The following is a 19,812-nucleotide window of genomic DNA, read 5'->3' as shown; positions in this document are numbered from 1 at the left end:
CAACTTTATAAAAGTGAATATGAAGACAGTAAGACGAGATGCTTCTTCCCTCAAACCATCACGCCGGAATACGAAGTCGGGAAGAAGCTGCTTCAGTGCAGTGACGTGAGTAATAAAATACATATATATACATAATATATATGTATAATAATATATTATTATTATTATTATTATATGTATAATATATATATATATAATATATATATATATATTATATATATATATATATATATATATATATACTATATGTATATATACTATATGTATATATATATATATATATATATATACATATGTATATATATATATATATATATATGTATATATACATATATATATATATATATACATATGTATATATATATATATGTATATATACATATATATATATATACATATATATATATATATATATATATGTATATATACATATATATATATATATATATATATATATATATATATATATATATATATATATATATATATGTATATATACATCTGTGCAGTAAACCAGGTTCTCCCGTTTCTAAGTCTTTCTCTTTTAAATGCTTTGCAGAAAACGTACCGGACGCATCCGGACAAAGTGAAGTTCACTCAGGTCGTGGATTCTCCAGTTATGCTTCAAGCCGCCATCAACGCCAAACAGCTGAGTGACGTACGTCCTACTCTTACAATGGATGTATTCATAAAATGAGTGAATATCATAAATAATAATGCATAATCATTTAATTTATATCAGATTGTTTAAAATAAAGTACCAACATGCTCTCTGGGTTAAAATATCTACAGAATAACAGTGTAGCCCTGTTAAGCCCTAGCGTCCCCCAATTGGGGGACCCTTTTATATCAGGAAAATCAAGAAAAAATCATGGTATAAATCCCTCCCCCCAAAAAAAACAAACATGTTAGGTATCAAATTAAACATAAAAATCAGGGCTACAATAATATATAATCCCGATGTACAACCTCTAAACACAACTCAAACAATAAATAGGATTAGGGGTTAGGGTTATTAGGGTTAGGGTTAGGGCTAGGGCTTAAAGGGTTTTAACAATCAGAAAAACATTTGAACTTTTTGCATAATTCACTTTTTTGTGTGTTTTTAAAATGAAGAAAAACTGAAGCCCAGTTCATGATATTGCAAAAATATACATATTGCAATCCTTTCATCACAGTTGTGATAACTTCTTTAGCGATGGACAGTTCCATTTATTTCAAAGGAAATCTCACAGATTGCCATTTTAAGTCAAAGAAATGACCAAATTTATAATAAATAAGTTGCAGGAATCAGAAGTGATCTCATAAAAAGCAGATACAAAACCAAAAAAACTACAAAATCTTGAATTTAAAACAGATGAGTGCTAAATAAATGGAAAATATGTAGCGAGCTCAATTTCAACATTTAAAATGTTTAATTTGTACCTTTCTTTTATTGTTTTAATAAGTTACATTGTGTATTATTACCTTTTATGCCCCTGTTTGTGTCTTTAACTATGATTACCTTTATTGAAGCAGATTATAATCCATCTGCAAACCTGACTTGATAAAACACCATAAAATAAATATAACATAAAGATGAAATAAGACGTGAAGGGATTCTGTAAAAATATAACCATGTGAATCGGAGGATTAAAAGTTCTCATGGTAGATTATTGGAGGTAAAATCCTCCTCGACGTATTATTAGAAGTTTTAAATATTGTCCATTTATTGACTAATATTGCGTCAATCCTTGAGCTCAAATGATCAAATTCTCCTGGAGATGCAGATCCTGTAAAATGTGCCGGCTCATCTACCACAGCCCAGCTGTCTTTCTGTGGGCGCCATGGAAACTGGAGAGCCGTCTCTCTGCAGTATAAATAGAGTTCAGTCGGCCCAGAATAAACCCTGTGATCAGCGGTTCAGACCAGGGTGAGACAGTGCTGCCCTCTAGTGGCCCAAAGTCACACCGCACCATGCGGTGTGGACAAACACTCAGAATATATGAATGAAAGAGTGAAGTTATATAAATGAGGTTATGAACAAACTCATGAGAGAAAACGTCCTTTAAAGAGAAGTTTAGTGACATGACATCATGATGAAGACTCTACAGGTGAAGAGGGTCAACACATGAACTCATAGATATCACCATGAAACTTCACCACTTCATCACTGACATTAAGAGGAGGATTTATTGTATTACACGTTTTATGAAAGGTTATGTCTTCCTCTTGTGTTAGCTTTCTGTTAGCATCTCTTGTGTTAGCTTTCTGTTAGCATCTCTTGTGTTAACAGGTCGGTTTTGACCCATGTCTTAAGTCAGCTGTAAAATACACTAAAAACAATCATCTATCATGCAATTTGTTTCTCATCTCTTGGTGACCTTGTTAGGCTTCCTTATCCATGAACATATTGTTTATGTTTTAATATTGTAGGTGTGGGCCTCTGGGCCTTTTCTTTGTCAGGATTCCTACATTTCTATTAAAGAAATGTTAAAATGAACCTCAAGAGAATCATGTCAATGAATAAAAGGTTGTTGTGTTACCTGACTATTACTGAGGGGTATTAGAACACATCTCTTTAATACATTTGTTTCATTTATGTTTTCATTTTAATATCATTAACTATAGTAACATCTATGGTGTTACGGGTCAATTTCGACCCGTATATATTTACTTCAAGAAAAAGGCTAAAAAGTATTTTTTTCAGCAATATAACTTTAATACAAACACAAAATGAAAAGCAGAACAAGTCATAACACAACATATAGATTTACAAGGTCAAACAAACAACAACCAATCAAGCAAATCTTATTTACATAACTGGGTCAAAACCGTGTTGGAAGGTTAAATATGCAAATGAGGCATTATCTGATGGGATCTAAAGACGCAAACAGACAGTAGTAAAGTAGTAAAATAAATGTTTTCTCTTCTAAAGAAGACGTGATATGGAATAAACATTATTTTAAACTCTTAAGTGGACCGGTGCATGAGTTAAAATGAAACTTCAACTTTAAAATGAAACTTTGTTCTTCTGCAGTTGAACTACAAAGCAAAGTACGAGGACACAAAGTTCAACAACAGTCTTCCCCCAGACTACCCCTTCTTCATCCAGTCCAGAGTCAACGCCTTCAACCTCAGTGACGTGAGTAACTGCAAATTACTACATATTACTACATATTAGTATGTATTAGTACGTATTAGTACGTATTAGTAGAACTGCCCCGCACTTCTTCTCCAGCTTAAATCCGTCAGAAGTCTTTCTCTTCTTCACTTCCTGACTCTCTCTCTCTCTCTCCTCCCAGAACTCTTACAAGTACGACTGGGAGAAATCTAAAGCCAAGAAGTTTGAGATCCGGGGCGACGCCATCTCGATCCTCGCCGCCCGCGCTCACACCAACATCGCCAGTGACGTGAGCGAGCTTCTGGGGTTTCTGCACGCCGGCGGCTTCTGTCGATCCTCTGATTGATGGCCTGTCGTTCCTCCTCGCAGGTCAAGTACAAGAAGGAGTACGAGAAGAACAAAGGACAGATGGTCGGAGCCCTCAGCATCAACGACGACCCCAAGATCTTGCACTCCGTTCACGTGGCCAAAATCCAGAGTGACGTAAGGCGTCTAGATTACTGCTTTGTTATTATTTATGAACCCCAAAACTGTTGGGAGGCGTTTCTTTCTAAAGGTTTTGCTCCTCTCTGAAACAGAACCATCAGGACAAGAAGTAGAGAACTAGATCACGTCTTTACTGCAGAAGAACTCAGTTATTATGACATTAATCATTAAAAAGATCAAATATTTTATTTGACCATTTAATTATCTGGCTCCTTGTCGTATATATAATGTATATATTTAACTATTTACATTTTGACAGTCTCTACTTCTCCCTCCCCTCATCTCCCTTTCCTCTCCTCTTCTCTTCCCTCATCTCCTCTCCCCTCATCTCCTCTCCTCTCCTCTCCCCTTATCTCCTCTCCTCTCCCCTCATCTCATCTCCTCTCATCTCCTCTCCCCTCCTCTCCTCTCCTCTCCTCTCCCCTCATCTCCCCTCCTCTCCTCTCCTCCTCTCCTCTTCTCTCCTCCTCTCCCCTCATCTTCCCTCCTCTCCTCTCCTCTCCTCCTCTCTTCTCCTTTCCTCTCCTCTCCTCTCCCCTCATCTCCTCTCCTCTCCCCTCATCTCATCTCCTCTCCTCTCCTCTTCTCCTCTCCTCTCCTCTTCTCCTCTCCTCTGTGTTCACTTCATCAGTCAGAGTTTCTCCTCATGTGGTCACATGACTGTTGGTCTCAGATGAATAAATCATGACTTTGTAGTTTCACTGAGGAGCTCAGAACTAAATATTATTCTCGACTCTTCTGTTGGCTCCTCCTTTAATACATTTTTGCAAAGATTAGATATTTTATATATATATCTATATATATATATAGATATATATACATTTCTTCAATGCGTGTAGTTAGTGACAGTGTGGGCTCCATGGTAACAGCCATGACAGTCAAGGGGGCGGGGCTTAGCCAAGGTTCAATTGACTACATTTGGATCATGGACCATGCATACTACTCATTATATGAATTATTTCTGTCACATTCATGTAATGTGCTGTAACTCCGTTACGTTATTCATTCTGGTCACATGACATCTATTGCTTCTGTCCATCCGGGGAGAGGGATCCTCCTCTGTTGCTCTCCCTCAGGTTACTTCCCCTTTTTTTCCCTGTGAAAGGGTTTTTACTATCTTTTTGGGGGAGTTTTTCCTGATCCGATGTGAGGACAGGATGTCATGTGTACAGATTGTAAAGTCCTCCGAGGCAAACTTGTATTTGTGATGTTGGGCTATACAAAATAAACTGAATTGAATTGAATTGAATACATTTACCATCAACACTGATTGGACGATCCACTTAAAAGGTGGCGACTCCTCCCCGTGAATCAGAGATGAAATAAGCGTTTCTCTTTCTGATATCTCCACAGCGTGAATACAAAAAGAACTATGAGAAGATAAAAACCAAGTACCATACGACTCTGGATATGATGTCCATCACCTTGGCCAAGAAATCCCAGGGGATCGCCAGCATGAAAGGTTACAGGAGCATCAGCACCAACTTCTTCCTGCCGCACGACAGCGTGCTGCTGGACCTGGCCAAGAAGAACAACGTCATCCAGAGCGACGTGAGCGCAGACTCAAACATCCGCATGTCCATCTCGTACTCGTGAGTAAATATATTCAGTGACGCCTTCTCACTTTGGTTTTATTTCTGCATCACAGATTGAGTACAAGTCTGACTACAACAGCTACACCAAGGGAACCCCGTGGATCTCCTTCGGCTCCCTGGAGGTGGAGAAGAATAAGAAAGCCGCTGATATCCTGAGCGAGGTACGAGTGTCGCTCCACTGTTAGTTAAGTTAAGATAAGATAAGATAATCCTTTATTCGTCCCGCAGTGGGGAAATTGCAGGAATACAGCAGCAGTGCACATAAGACACACAGTAATAAAATAAAAAATCAAGGAATAAAACAGTAAAGAAGAATACAGTAGCAATATTAAATATACAGACGGAATTAAAAAAAGTTTATAAAAGTACTTAAATGTATTATATATTGCACCAGATTGTAATTAAAGTGGCCAAAGTGATTAAAGTGTGCTAAGTGTTTGTGTTCTACTGTGAGCTCAGCTTGTTGTGCAGCCTGACAGCAGCGGGAAGGAAGGACTGTCGGTTGATGACCTGTTAACGGTGTAGTTTACTTGCTTTACAGAGAAAATACAGACAACACCCCGACAAGATCCCCTTCACCTCCATCCACGACCACCCCGTCATGATGCAGGCCAAAGTCAACCAGCTTCAGAGGAGTGATGTGAGTCAGCTTCAGGGATCATGAGAGATCGGATCTCTTCTGTGCAACACGTGTTCAATTCTGCCTGCTTTGCTGTTTTGCCTTCCAGCGGTTCTACAAGAGAGGTCTGGAGAAGATCCACCAGAAGTACTCTCTGCCTCATGACGTCCCCGAGTTCATCCAGGCCAAGTGCAACGCCTACAACATCAGCAAGGTGAGGAAGACTCGTTTGAAGTCAGACAAACCCAATACTTCTTTTTTTAGCTAAGGACGGGTATCGTTAGAATTTTATAGATATTAATACTCTCATTATGTGAGTCTCACGCTGGACTGAGCCGGAGACACAGAGACAAAGAGGTAGAGAGACAGAGAGACAAAGAGGTAGAGAGACAGAGAGACAAAGAGGTAGGGAGACAAAGAGACAAAGAGACAAAGAGACAAAGAGCAAAGAGGTAGAGAGACAAAGAGGTAGAGAGACAGAGAGACAAAGAGGTAGAGAGACAGAGAGACAAAGAGGTAGGGAGACAAAGAGACAAAGAGACAAAGAGCAAAGAGGTAGAGAGACAAAGAGGTAGAGAGACAGAGAGACAAAGAGGTAGAGAGACAGAGAGACAGAGAGGTAGAGAGACAGAGAGACAAAGAGGTAGGGAGACAAAGAGACAAAGAGGTAGAGAGACAGAGAGACAAAGAGGTAGAGAGACAGAGAGACAAAGAGGTAGGGAGACAAAGAGACAAAGAGAGAAAGAGACAAAGAGGTAGAGAGACAGAGAGACAAAGAGGTAGAGAGACAGAGAGGTAGAGAGACACAGAGACAAAGAGGTAGAGAGACAGAGAGACAAAGAGGTAGAGAGACAGAGAGACAAAGAGGTAGAGAGACAGAGAGGTAGAGAGACAGAGAGACAGAGAGGTAGAGAGACAAAGAGGTAGAGAGACAGAGAGACAGAGAGGTAGAGAGACACAGAGACAAAGAGGTAGAGAGACAGAGAGACAAAGAGGTAGAGAGACAGAGAGACAAAGAGGTAGAGAGACAGAGAGACAGAGAGACAGAGAGGTAGAGAGACACAGAGACAAAGAGGTAGAGAGACAAAGAGGTAGAGAGACAGAGAGGTAGAGAGACAGAGAGGTAGAGTGACACAGAGACAAAGAGGTAGAGAGACAGAGAGACAAAGAGGTAGAGAGACAGAGAGACAAAGAGACAGAGATGCAAAGAGACAGAGATACAGAGACAGAGATACAGAGACAAAGAGACAGAGATACAGAGACAAAGAGACAGAGATACAGAGCGACAAAGAGACAAAAAGGTAGAGAGTAAAAGAGACAGAGAGACAAAGAGACAAACAGGTAGAGAGACAGAAAGACAGAGATACAGAGATACAAAGAGACAAAGAGGCAGAGATACAGAGAGACAGAGAGTAAAAGAGACAAAGATACAAAGAGACAGAGAGACAAAGAGATAGAGATACAGAGACAAAGACACAGAGATACAAAGATACCGAGAGACAAAGAGGTAGAGAGACAGAGACAAAGAGACAGATACAAAGATACAGAGATACAGAGAGACAGAGACAGAGATACAGAGATACAAAGAGACAAAGAGGCAGAGATACAGAGAGACAGAGACAAAGATACAATGAGACAGAGAGTAAAAGAGACAAAGATACAAAGAGACAGAGAGACAAAGAGACAGAGATACAGAGACAAAGAGACAGAGAGACAAAGAGACAGAGAGACAAAGAGACAGAGAGACAAAGAGACAGAGAGACAAAGAGACAAAGAGACAAACAGGTAGAGAGACAGAGAGACAATGACACAAAGATACAAAGATACAGAGAGACAAAGAGGTAGAGAGACAGAGACAAAGAGACAGATACAAAGATACAGAGATACAGAGAGACAGAGATACAGAGATACAGAGAGACAAAGAGGCAGAGATACAGAGAGACAGAGACAAAGAGACAGAGATGCAAAAAGACAGAGATACAGAGACAGAGATACAGAGACAAAGAGACAGAGATACAGAGACAAAGAGACAGAGATAAAGAGACAGAGATACAGAGACAAAGAGACAGAGATACAGAGACAAAGAGACAGAGATACAGAGCGACAAAGAGACAAAAAGGTAGAGAGTAAAAGAGACAGAGAGACAAAGAGACAAACAGGTAGAGAGACAGAAAGACAGAGATATAGAGATACAAAGAGACAAAGAGGCAGAGATACAGAGATACAGAGACAAAGATACAATGAGACAGAGAGTAAAAGAGACAAAGATACAAAGAGACAGAGAGACAAAGAGATAGAGATACAGAGACAAAGACACAGAGATACAAAGATACCGAGAGACAAAGAGGTAGAGAGACAGAGACAAAGAGACAGATACAAAGATACAGAGATACAGAGAGACAGAGACAGAGACAGAGATACAGAGATACAAAGAGGCAGAGATACAGAGAGACAGAGACAAAGATACAAAGATACAATGAGACAGAGAGTAAAAGAGACAAAGATACAAAGAGACAGAGAGACAAAGAGACAGAGATACAGAGACACAGAGATACAGAGAGACAAAGAGACAAAAAGGTAGCGAGTTAAAGAGAAAGAGAGACAAAGAGACAAAGAGACAAAGAGATCCTCCCTCCTCCCTCCATCCGGCTGTAATATCATTTCCATATGGAAGTTAAGTTAACGGTTGTGTGACAGCTTGTGACATGTCGTTGTGTGTGAGGTGGATCCAGTGCTCATACCTTTCATGTTGTTGAACCTGTAATCTGTGACTTCAGAACTGCTACAAGCACGCCTGGGAGGAGTTGATCGCTAAAGGTTACGACCTGAAGCTCGACGCCATCTCCATTAAAGCCGCCAAAGCTGCCAGACATGCTGCCAGTGATGTAAGTTCCATGTTAACGTGCTCTGTGCCAGACATGTACTTTGGGTTGCATTGGTTAAAGCTAAATAATTACAGTGTTAAATGTCTTTGACCTCTAGGTCCAGTATAAAAAGGCTTACGAGAAGGCCAGAGGCCACCACGTCGGCTTCCGCAGCATCCAGGACGACCCCCTGCTGGTTCACTACATGGCGGTGGCGAAGATGCAGAGCGAAAAGAACTACAAGAAGGACTACAACAAGGCCAAGCTGAAGTACCACTCCCCAGTGGACATGATGAGCGTGGTGCAAGCCAAGCACGCCTCGTCCGTGCAGACCTACGCGGGCTACAAGCAGCCCAACCACAAGTACTTCCTGACGCCCGACTCCATGAGCCTGGGCCTCGCTCGCAACATGAACTTCAACGCCAGTGATGTGAGTTTGATTTTAGGGACTTCGGTGTCATAATGTAGGGAAATACTTTATGTTTTGGCTTAAATGTCGTGTTTCTGCAGGTCTGATAGTTTAGCATTTTTCCCTTTTACTTTCCAGTATAACTATAAACTGGATTATGAGACCTCAGTCAAGGGAACCGGCTGGATTCCTATTGGTTCCCTGGAGGTGGAGAAAGCCAAGACTGCAGGAGCAGCTATGAATGAAAGGAACTACCGGCAGCATCCCGACACCTTCAAATTCACCAGCACCGTTGACTCCATGAGCATGGAGCTGGCCAAGGCCAATGCCAAGATCATGGATACGGTGAGAAGGAGCAGACGATACCAATCTGATGATTGTTACTCTTTGAATTCCTTATGCAGAACAGACATGAAACCCATGTCTTCATTGTGATTCTGCAGAAAGAGTACAAGTCCAGTGGAGAGAAGTTCATGCACACATACCATCTCCCTGCTGATGTTCCTGAACTGATGCAAGCCAGATGCAACGCCGTCAACATCAGCAAGGTCAGCTGCAGATTCTTGTCCCGCGTGTGCGTGTGCGTGTGCGCGTGCACACGTAGAATGTATAAAGAAGTGAAATCGTTGCTGTATTTGTAACGTAACAATGATTTCGTTTAGAATTACTACACCTATGCTCATCGTCAAGATCTGCTCAAAGGACATCACGTGAAGGCGGACGCTATCTCCATTGTTGCTGCCAAAAGTTCCAGAGACATTGCAAGCAATGTAAGTAATAAAAATACAATTCAGGAATGTTATTCTTACTGTAGTGGAAATCTGAAATTAAGATTGAGAACCAAGTTTTCTTTGAAGAGTTGTTTATAGCCTATGAGCTCGATCAATGGTCCCCACAGAACAAGAGCTCAGTATTCTAGTTGCATGTGGCTTTTATACCTTTACTCTCAAGGATGCAGGTGTCATGTGCTTATCTGCTCAGAGACAGACAGGAAGTGAAAGGTTACAAAGAAGTGAGAGCTGAAGGGCAGGTGATAGTTCAGAAAAACAAGTTGAATTCTGTATATGTGTCCTGTGGTTAGACAATGACAATCATACAAACATTTCTTTCATATTTCCCCCTTTTACCATGCTATGCAATGTGTTTCCTTTACACAGTACAAGTACAAGCTGGCTTACGAGAAGGCCAGAGGCCACCACGTCGGCCACCGCAGCATCCAGGACGACCCCCTGCTGGTTCACTACATGGCGGTGGCGAAGATGCAGAGCGAAAAGAACTACAAGAAGGACTACAACAAGGCCAAGCTGAAGTACCACTCCCCAGTGGACATGATGAGCGTGGTGCAAGCCAAGCAGGCCTCTGCTGTTCAGACTATGGCCGGATACCGGAAGATCCAGCACAGTTACTATCTCCTGCCTGATGCCCTGAACCTGCAGCGCTGTCGCAGCATGATGGAGATTCAGAGCGACGTATGTATTATATATATATAAATATATATATATTATGGTATTACACAGCAGCACAACAGCGACGACAGTTAACACACTTTTCTTTTTCAAACACTCAGATTGTCTACAAGTCCGACTACAACAACTACAGTCGCGGCGTGGGTTGGGTCCCGATCGGTTCTCTGGACGTTGAGAAGGCCAAAGTTGCCAGAGCCGCGCTGGCTGAGCGAGGCTACCGCCAGCATCCCAGTACCCTCAAATTCACCAGCAAGACTGACGCCATGAACACGGCTCTGGCTCTGGCCAACACCAAGAGCCTGGACAACGTGAGACTGTTGCATCTCTTAGAAACGTGTTGAAATATTGATGCATGTCGGGTTAAAACTCCTTCTACAAGAACAAGGATTCACAGGTTTCACTGTTCTTTTCGCCTCCCTCCAGGCTTCGTACAGAGCTTCTGGCGAGAAGTTCGTGCACACCTACCATCTGCCAGCTGACAGCCCCGAGTTCCTTCAGGCTAAATTCAACGCCCAGACGCTTAGCAAGGTCAGAGCCCAGTGTATTTATTAAAGATCAAAGTCGTATTCCTGAATTTCCACGTGTAGATGAGCCTCAAAACATTGTGGTAACTGCTGTTTATCCACAGAGTCACTACAAGCACAAGTGGCTGGAAGTTATCGCCAAGGGATACGACATGAGGCCTGATGCTATTTCCATCCTGCACGCCAAGCAAGGGAGACATATTGCCAGCAATGTATGTCAATCATAAATCCACCCGACAATGAATGTATTCAGCTCTTTCTTTTCCAATTTAGCCAAAACAGTCATCTACAGGAAACTTACTTGTTTTTTCTTGCAGGTGCAATACAAGAAAGAATACGAGAAGGCCAGAGGCCACCACGTCGGCTTCCGCAGCATCCAGGACGACCCCCTGCTGGTTCACTACATGGCGGTGGCGAAGATGCAGAGCGAAAAGAACTACAAGAAGGACTACAACAAGGCCAAGCTGAAGTACCACTCCCCAGTGGACATGATGAGCGTGGTGCAAGCCAAGCACGCCTCTGCTGCTCAGACTATGGCCGGATACCGGAAGATCCAGCACAGTTACTCTCTCCTGCCTGATGCCATGAACCTGGAGCGGTGCCGCAAAGTGAACGTCCAGACGAGTGACGTGAGTGACAGTTTTATCAATGAATTGTGTCTTTTTTTTATTGCATCTACGTTGCATTTTCACATTTGTGCAAACGGCTTAAGGAGCTAATCGGCATTGAGCATCAACTCAATGTCTCATTTATTTGATTTCTTTCTCAGTGCGACTACAAGTCTGAATGGAACAACTACATCAGAGGTACCGGATGGGTCCCCATTGGCTCAATAGGAGTTGAGACTGCTAAACTTGGCGGTCAGATTCAGAGCAACAATCGGTACCGCACTCATCCATCCACCTTCAAGTTCAAAAAGCTGATGGACTCCATGGACTTGACTCTGGCGACTGCCAACAACCAGATCATGAACAAGGTGCAGCATGTGTATAGTGTAGGGGTCAGAAAATATTCCTTACTTGTTCATAAGCGTCATCATTGGTTTGTTTTTTCTGGTGTCTTTATTTACAGAAAGCATACACGTCAGCTTGGGAGAAGGACAAACTGACAATCCACGTCATGCCAGATGCTCCGGAGATCGTCCTGGCCAAAGCTAACGCCCTCAACATGAGCAATGTAAGGCGTTAAGTTACATTGCAAACGTATTTATGTGGCTAATGTTTTTACTTTTATTTTATTCATATGGATTTATTTGTTTTCACAGAAACTTTACAAAGCCGGTGTTGTGGCCATGACCAATAAGGGTCACAACCTCAAAGCGGACGCCATCTCAATCGTGGCCGCCAAGCTCGGGACCACCATTGCCAGTAATGTAAGTTGAAAATAAAATTCCCGAACCAAAATCAAGAAGTGAATCTACTACAACCCATCGTACATGGTAAACGTGTATTTATTCACCGTCACAGTACAAGTACAAGCTGGCTTACGAGAAGGCCAGAGGCCACCACGTCGGCCACCGCAGCATCCAGGACGACCCCCTGCTGGTCCACTACATGGCGGTGGCAAAGATGCAGAGCGAAAAGAACTACAAGAAGGACTACAACAAGGCCAAGCTGAAGTACCACTCCCCAGTGGACATGATGAGCGTGGTGCACGCCAAGCAGGCCTCTGCTGCTCAGACTATGGCCGGATACCGGAAGATCCAGCACAGTTACTCTCTCCTGCCTGATGCCATGAACCTGGAGCGGTGCCGCAAAGTGAACGTCCAGACGAGTGACGTGAGTGACAGTTTTATCAATGAATTGTGTCTTTTTTATTGCATCGGTTTAAGGAGCTAATTGACATTGAGCATCACCTCAATGTCTCATTTATTTGATTTCTGTCTCAGTGTGACTACAAGTCTGAATGGAACAACTACATCAGAGGTACCGGATGGGTCCCCATTGGCTCAATAGGAGTTGAGACTGCTAAACTTGGCGGTCAGATTCAGAGCAACAATCAGTACCGCACTCATCCATCCACCTTCAAGTTCAAAAAGCTGATGGACTCCATGGACTTGACTCTGGCGACTGCCAACAACCAGATCATGAACAAGGTGCAGCATGTTTAACTGAACTCTATAGTGCATGGACAAAGACAAGTTAGTATTGTTTACAACAATGTCTTTATTTACAGAAAGCATACACGTCAGCTTGGGAGAAGGACAAACTGACAATCCACGTCATGCCAGATGCTCCGGAGATCGTCCTGGCCAAAGCTAACGCCCTCAACATGAGCAATGTAAGGGGCATGTATGAAACTTATGAAGCAATTCAGTTTCAGTTGTATAGCCCAATATCTCAATTCACAAATTTGCTTCAGAGGGCTTTACAGCATGTGATAGATATCCTCTGTCCTTGGACCCTCACATCGAAAAAGAAAAAACTCCCCCAAAAATACCCTGTAATGGGGAAAATATAACGTATTGTATGTGGTTGATTGGGATTGAGTTTGTTAATGTAAACACATGTTTATGTCACTGACAGAAACTTTACAAAGCCGGTGTTATGGCGATGGCCAACAAAGGCTACCACCTCAGAGGAGACGCCATCGCAATTTTGGCTGCCAAGTCCGGTACCACCATTGCCAGTGATGTAAGTTACAAAAAAACATCCTGTATGTCAATTTGTTTCCAAACATACTGCTAAAATTCATGATGTATAAGAGTACAGTATCTGTGCATGACAAAGGACATATTTGCCGTCACAGTACAAGTACAAGCTGGCTTACGAGAAGGCCAGAGGCCACCACGTCGGCCACCGCAGCATCCAGGACGACCCCCTGCTGGTTCACTACATGGCGGTGGCAAAGATGCAGAGCGAAAAGAACTACAAGAAGGACTACAACAAGGCCAAGCTGAAGTACCACTCCCCAGTGGACATGATGAGCGTGGTGCACGCCAAGCAGGCCTCTGCTGCTCAGACTATGGCCGGATACCGGAAGATCCAGCACAGTTACTCTCTCCTGCCTGATGCCCTGAACCTGCAACTGGCTCGTAACATGCAGTTAATCGCCAGTGATGTATGCAGAGACTCTGACTTAATCATCTTAAATTTACATTTATTTGTAGATTTTAAAACCAAAAAATCCAAAGCTCTACATTACTGTGCTGCAATGTGATTGACAACTGTTGCTATTCTCCCTCAGAACCAGTACAAAAGTGATTATGACAGCTTCCAGAAGGGAATAGGATGGGTCCCTATTGGATCGTTGGATGTTGAGAAAGCAAAATTAGCTGGAAAGATCTTCAGTGAACCCCGATACCGTCAACCTGCGCACAACTTCAAATTCACCAAGGACATGCACTCCATGGATCTGACACTGGCCACTGCCAACAACCAGATAATGAATAAGGTACTGGATATGAATAGCTGGGGAAATTACACAAATATCTCTTCTCTGGCATTTATGTTTAAGATATAAAGCCATCAACTACATTTATGTTTTTAGCAATCTTACACCACCGCCTGGGAGAAAGACAAGACTTCGATCCACATCATGCCTGATGCAATGGGCATTGTTCTTGCTCGAGGAAACAATAAGAACGTCAGTGAGGTACAGTGTGATAACTTCATTTCCCCACATCATTTTCACACAATGATTTCAGCTCTACATGATTTGTAAGTGAAGAAAACAAACTAACCATCATTAATAAATGTTATATTAATAGTCAATTGCAATTCAGTAAATATATATTTCACTGCCACAATTTGTTTATTATTACAAATTGTGTCATTGGAGTTGATACAAATTTAACAATATTTTAGCTATCTATCTAAATAATGTTTATCGATGCTTAACAAAGTATTTATTAAACATTTAACAAGGTGTTAATTATCTAAATAATGTTTATAAATGCTTTACAAATAATGTATTAACCATGAAACAATATATTAACTATTCATCGAAATAAAGTATATAGATACTTTATAAAACATTTATGAACCATTTAACAATTTATTAACTATCTATTTAAATAATGTTTATAGATGCTTAACAAGTATTTATTTAAAATTGAATAATGTATTAACTATATATCTAAATAATGTTTATAGATGCTTTACAAAGTATCTATAAACCATTTAACAATGTATTAACTATCTATTTTTAAACAATTGTATAGATCCTTTACAACGTATTTATTAACCATTTAACAAGGTATTAACTATCATCTAAATACTGTTTATAGATGCTTTACAAAGTATTAAAAAAGCATTTAACAATATATTAACTATCTATCTAAATAAAGTTTATCGATGCTTTACAAATAATGTATTAACTATTTAACAATGTATTAACCATCTATCTAAATAATGTTTATCGATGACTAACAATGTATTTATTAAACATTTGACATTTGTTTTTGTAATGTGAAATAATTTGTTTATTAATTACAAATTGTGTCATTGGAGTTGATATAAATTTAACAAGGTATTAACTATCTATCTAAATATTGTTTATTGATGCTTCACAAATAATGTATTAACCATTTAACAATATATGAACTATCTATCTAAATAATGTTTATCAATGCTTAACAAAGTATTTATTAAACATTTAACACGGTATTAACTATCTAAATAATGTTAATTGATGCTTTACAAATAATGCATTAACCATTAAACAATATATTAACTATCCATCTAAATAAAGTGTATATATGCTTTGTAAAAAATGGATTAACCATTTAACAATTTATTAACTATTTAAATAATGTTTATAGATGCTTAGCAAATAATGTATTAACCATTTAACAATATATTAACTATCTATCAATTGTTTATCGATGCTTAACAAGTATTTATTTAACATTTAATAATGTATTAACTATTTATCTAAATAATGTTTATAGATGCTTTACAAAGTATCTATAAACCATTTAACAATGTATTAACTATCTATTTAAAATAATTGTATAGATCCTTTACAACGTATTTATTAACCATTTAACAAGGTATTAACTATCATCTAAATAATGTTTATAGATGCTTTACAAAGTATTAAAAAACATTTAACAATATGTTAACTATCTATCTAAATAATGTTTAGAAATTGGTATTTTTTTAAACATTTAACAAGGTGTTAACTATGTATAGATGCGTTACAAAATATTTACTAACTATTTAACAATATATTAATTATACATCTCAATAATTTGTATATATGCTCTACAGAGTCTTTATTAACCATTTGCAATATATTAACTATCTATCTAAATAATGTTTAGAGATGCTTTAAAAAGTAATTATTGTCCATTTAACAAGGTAGTATAACCATCAAATAATGTGCCATGTTTTTATTCTCCTCTCTCTTTAGAAACTGTACAAATTGGACCATGAGCTGTCCAAGAAGAAGGGCCATAATGTCCGTGGTGATGCCATTGCAGTCCTGGCTGCCAAAGCCTCCACTGCTATTGCTAGTGATGTAAGTGGCTCTGTGTTTATTTTAAAATACTCTACCTTTTGTATATCATTTTTATTATGCTTCTTCCCTCAACAGAATTGTGGTTATGAAAACTCTCACACTTCCTTTTTTTTTAGTACAAGTACCACGCAGGGTACCGTAAGCAGGTGGGCCACCACATCGGGGCTCGCTGCGTCCAGGACGACCCTTTGCTCGTTCTGGCTCTGAACTCCGCCAAGATCGCCAGCGACGCCCTGTACAAGAAGGACTTCAACAAGTCCAAGACCAAGTTCAACCTGCCCGTGGACATGATGGCCTTTGAACTGGCCAAGAAGAACCAGATCCAGGTCAATCACAGCCACTACACCACTCGCCTCCACAACTGGACTTGTCTGCCAGACTCCACTGATGTCGTCCAGGCCAGACGTGCTTATGACATACAGAGTGACGTGAGTATGAATCTTTGAGTTTATATTGGAGGAAGTTCTCATGTTTATGCATCTACATTTTTAAGGTTTTGGTGCATCTCACCCCATAATAAACTCTTTCTGTTTGGTCCAGAATATTTACAAGGAGGATCTGAAGATGATGCAGGGTGTCGGATGGGTGCCGATAGGTTCATTGGATGTTGAGAAGGCGAAGAAAGCTGGCGAGGTCCTGAATGAGAGAAAGTATCGTCAACCCCCGAGCAACTACAAATTCAAAATCACCACTGAAGACATGCCCCTGGTGTTGGCTAAGGCCAACGCTCAAGTTATGAACAAGGTATTTCGCGAATACTTAAAACACGAATGGAGACCTTTTGATGCTACCGCAGTGTTTATTGATATTTATGTGCAGGCTGAAAATATGGGTTTTTATATTATTATTCAGTGGGTTTTATTTTCCATCTTAAGTTATGCATTTTATGAATTCTGTTTGTTCTTATTTTTGTCTTATTTTCCCTGTTTTTAATTTAATTATAAGACTATTTTCATCTATTAAAAGAATCACCTTGTGTTGCATTTCTTTTTTGAAAGTTGCGTTACAAATTAAGTTTATTATTATTATTATTATTATTTATATTACAGCAAGCTTACATTCAAGCCTGGGAGAAAGACAAGACAACCATTCATCTCATGCCTGATGCCATGGATGTTCAACTGGCCAAAGCAAACAAATCCAACTACAGTCTGGTGAGTCCTTCTCAAACATTTAGAAAATAAGTGAAATTGTTGTTAAAGCTTTTGAAGCAACGTACTTAATATTACTGTGCCATTTTTCAGAAGATGCTTGAATGTTTTTCATACTTTTCCCCCCTGTTTTATACAGAAAATGTACAAGCAGGCGAATGAAGACGCCAAGAAGAAAGGATATGACCTGCGTAATGATGCCATTTCCATCCTTGCAGCCAGGGCTAACAGGGACATTGCCAGCGACGTAAAATACTTTTATTTCCACTTTTTGCAATTAGCACAAATAATAATTTAAAAAAGGGTCTAAACATGCCATGACGTTTTAATATCATTGCATTGTATTAGCAGAGTATCCATAGTTTTGTGGTTTATTGTTACGAATGTCATTTACTGCATGATCACATGCTTAAAGTACACTAAATTATGTGAGGTAAAGTCTGAAAACAATATTGCTGCTGTTATTATTGCTTTACAGCAATCGTAAATGATTTCTTCGGTTGCTTTGTTCCTCATTTGCAGTACAAGTACCACGCAGGGTACCGTAAGCAGGTGGGCCACCACATCGGGGCTCGCTGCGTCCAGGACGACCCTCTGCTCGTTCTGGCTCTGAACTCAGCCAAGATCGCCAGCGACGCCCTGTACAAGAAGGACTTCAACAAGTCCAAGACCAAGTTCAACCTGCCCGTGGACATGATGGCCTTTGAACTGGCCAAGAAGAACCAGATCCAGGTCAACCACGCGCACTACACCACTCGCCTCCACAACTGGACTTGTCTGCCAGACTCCACTGATGTCGTCCAGGCCAGACGTGCTTATGACATACAGAGTGACGTGAGTATGAATCCTTGAGTTTATATTGGAGGAAGTTCTCATGTTTATGAATGTACATTTTTAAGGTTTTGGTGCATCTCACCCCATAATAAACCCTTTCTGTTTGGTCCAGAATATTTACAAGGAGGATCTAAAGATGATGCAGGGTATCGGATGGGTGCCGATAGGTTCAGTGGATGTTGAGAAGGTGAAGAAAGCTGGCGAGGTCCTGAATGAGAGAAAGTATCGTCAACCCCCGAGCAACTACAAATTCAAAATCACTACTGAAGACATGCCCATGGTGTTGGCTAAGGCCAACGCTCAAGTTATGAACAAGGTATGAAATTATGAATCCTCGAAGAGAAGTAGGTATTAATAAGACAAAATGACTCCGTTGAACTATTTCTTTTCTCATGAAAAAATGCTAACTTGCAGAGTACATAATGTGAATAAGCTCTCATATCGTTGTTTTTATATGACTGCAGAAATCATACATTGAAGCCTGGGAGAATCAGAAGTCAAATATCCACATCATGCCTGACGCTATGGATGTTCTTCTAGCCAAAGCCAACAATGTCAACTACAGCTTGGTTAGTGGAGAATTTAATAATTATGGTGGTACTTCAACTTGTATTTGTGGATTACTTCCAATGGTGGATTGATATACTGAACGTCTCTTGGATGATTGTGTTTGTGTACAGAAAAAGTATAGACAGGCAAATGAAGACTCCAAGAAGAAGGGCTATGATATGCGCAACGATGCCGTTTCTGTCAAAGCAGCGAGGGCTTCCACAGACATTGCCAGTGATGTAAGTGTTTCATTTACGTTAATAAAATAAAAAGTGACAAGTAGGACTGCAACAACTAATCTATGTATTTATTTCTTTTTTTTTTTACTCCAGTACAAGTACCACGCAGGGTACCGTAAGCAGGTGGGCCACCACATCGGGGCTCGCTGCGTCCAGGACGACCCTCTGCTCGTTCTGGCTCTGAACTCAGCCAAGATCGCCAGCGACGCCCTGTACAAGAAGGACTTCAACAAGTCCAAGACCAAGTTCAACCTGCCCGTGGACATGATGGCCTTTGAACTGGCCAAGAAGAACCAGATCCAGGTCAACCACGCCCACTACACCACTCGCCTCCACAACTGGACTTGTCTGCCAGACTCCACTGATGTCGTCCAGGCCAGACGTGCTTATGACATACAGAGTGACGTGAGTATGAATCCTTGAGTTTGTATTGGAGGAAATTCTCATATTTATGCATTTACATTTTTAAGGTTTTGGTGCATCTCACCCCATAATAAACTCTTTCTGTTT

At 40.4% G+C, this 19,812-nt stretch overlaps 1 protein-coding gene across 1 annotated transcript in view; it reads left to right on the top strand.

Annotated features, from left to right (window-relative positions):
- neb (nebulin) overlaps positions 1-19,812 on the top strand; it is a 109,993-nt gene that overhangs the window by 18,135 nt on the left and 72,046 nt on the right. Inside the window, exons 15-53 of the mRNA XM_079218401.1 lie at positions 1-105; positions 560-658; positions 3,020-3,124; positions 3,285-3,392; positions 3,473-3,586; positions 4,943-5,140; positions 5,238-5,345; positions 5,726-5,824; positions 5,913-6,017; positions 8,581-8,688; positions 8,786-9,097; positions 9,215-9,421; positions 9,520-9,624; positions 9,739-9,846; positions 10,234-10,545; positions 10,644-10,850; positions 10,966-11,070; positions 11,171-11,278; positions 11,384-11,695; positions 11,836-12,042; positions 12,138-12,242; positions 12,331-12,438; positions 12,533-12,844; positions 12,955-13,161; positions 13,242-13,346; positions 13,592-13,699; positions 13,815-14,126; positions 14,253-14,459; positions 14,556-14,660; positions 16,422-16,529; positions 16,646-16,957; positions 17,070-17,273; positions 17,579-17,683; positions 17,820-17,927; positions 18,203-18,514; positions 18,627-18,830; positions 18,979-19,083; positions 19,195-19,302; positions 19,396-19,707. Of these exons, the coding sequence (XP_079074527.1) occupies positions 1-105; positions 560-658; positions 3,020-3,124; positions 3,285-3,392; positions 3,473-3,586; positions 4,943-5,140; positions 5,238-5,345; positions 5,726-5,824; positions 5,913-6,017; positions 8,581-8,688; positions 8,786-9,097; positions 9,215-9,421; positions 9,520-9,624; positions 9,739-9,846; positions 10,234-10,545; positions 10,644-10,850; positions 10,966-11,070; positions 11,171-11,278; positions 11,384-11,695; positions 11,836-12,042; positions 12,138-12,242; positions 12,331-12,438; positions 12,533-12,844; positions 12,955-13,161; positions 13,242-13,346; positions 13,592-13,699; positions 13,815-14,126; positions 14,253-14,459; positions 14,556-14,660; positions 16,422-16,529; positions 16,646-16,957; positions 17,070-17,273; positions 17,579-17,683; positions 17,820-17,927; positions 18,203-18,514; positions 18,627-18,830; positions 18,979-19,083; positions 19,195-19,302; positions 19,396-19,707 (6,579 nt within the window). The remainder of the gene's footprint in view (positions 106-559; positions 659-3,019; positions 3,125-3,284; positions 3,393-3,472; positions 3,587-4,942; positions 5,141-5,237; positions 5,346-5,725; positions 5,825-5,912; positions 6,018-8,580; positions 8,689-8,785; positions 9,098-9,214; positions 9,422-9,519; positions 9,625-9,738; positions 9,847-10,233; positions 10,546-10,643; positions 10,851-10,965; positions 11,071-11,170; positions 11,279-11,383; positions 11,696-11,835; positions 12,043-12,137; positions 12,243-12,330; positions 12,439-12,532; positions 12,845-12,954; positions 13,162-13,241; positions 13,347-13,591; positions 13,700-13,814; positions 14,127-14,252; positions 14,460-14,555; positions 14,661-16,421; positions 16,530-16,645; positions 16,958-17,069; positions 17,274-17,578; positions 17,684-17,819; positions 17,928-18,202; positions 18,515-18,626; positions 18,831-18,978; positions 19,084-19,194; positions 19,303-19,395; positions 19,708-19,812) is intronic.

Source organism: Taurulus bubalis (genome assembly GCF_910589615.1).
Source record: "Taurulus bubalis genome assembly, chromosome: 1".
In the NCBI taxonomy this organism is placed as follows: Eukaryota; Metazoa; Chordata; class Actinopteri; order Perciformes; family Cottidae; genus Taurulus; species Taurulus bubalis.
Note: the sequence above shows the minus strand (reverse complement) of the source record. Positions and strands in the feature narration are given on the sequence as shown.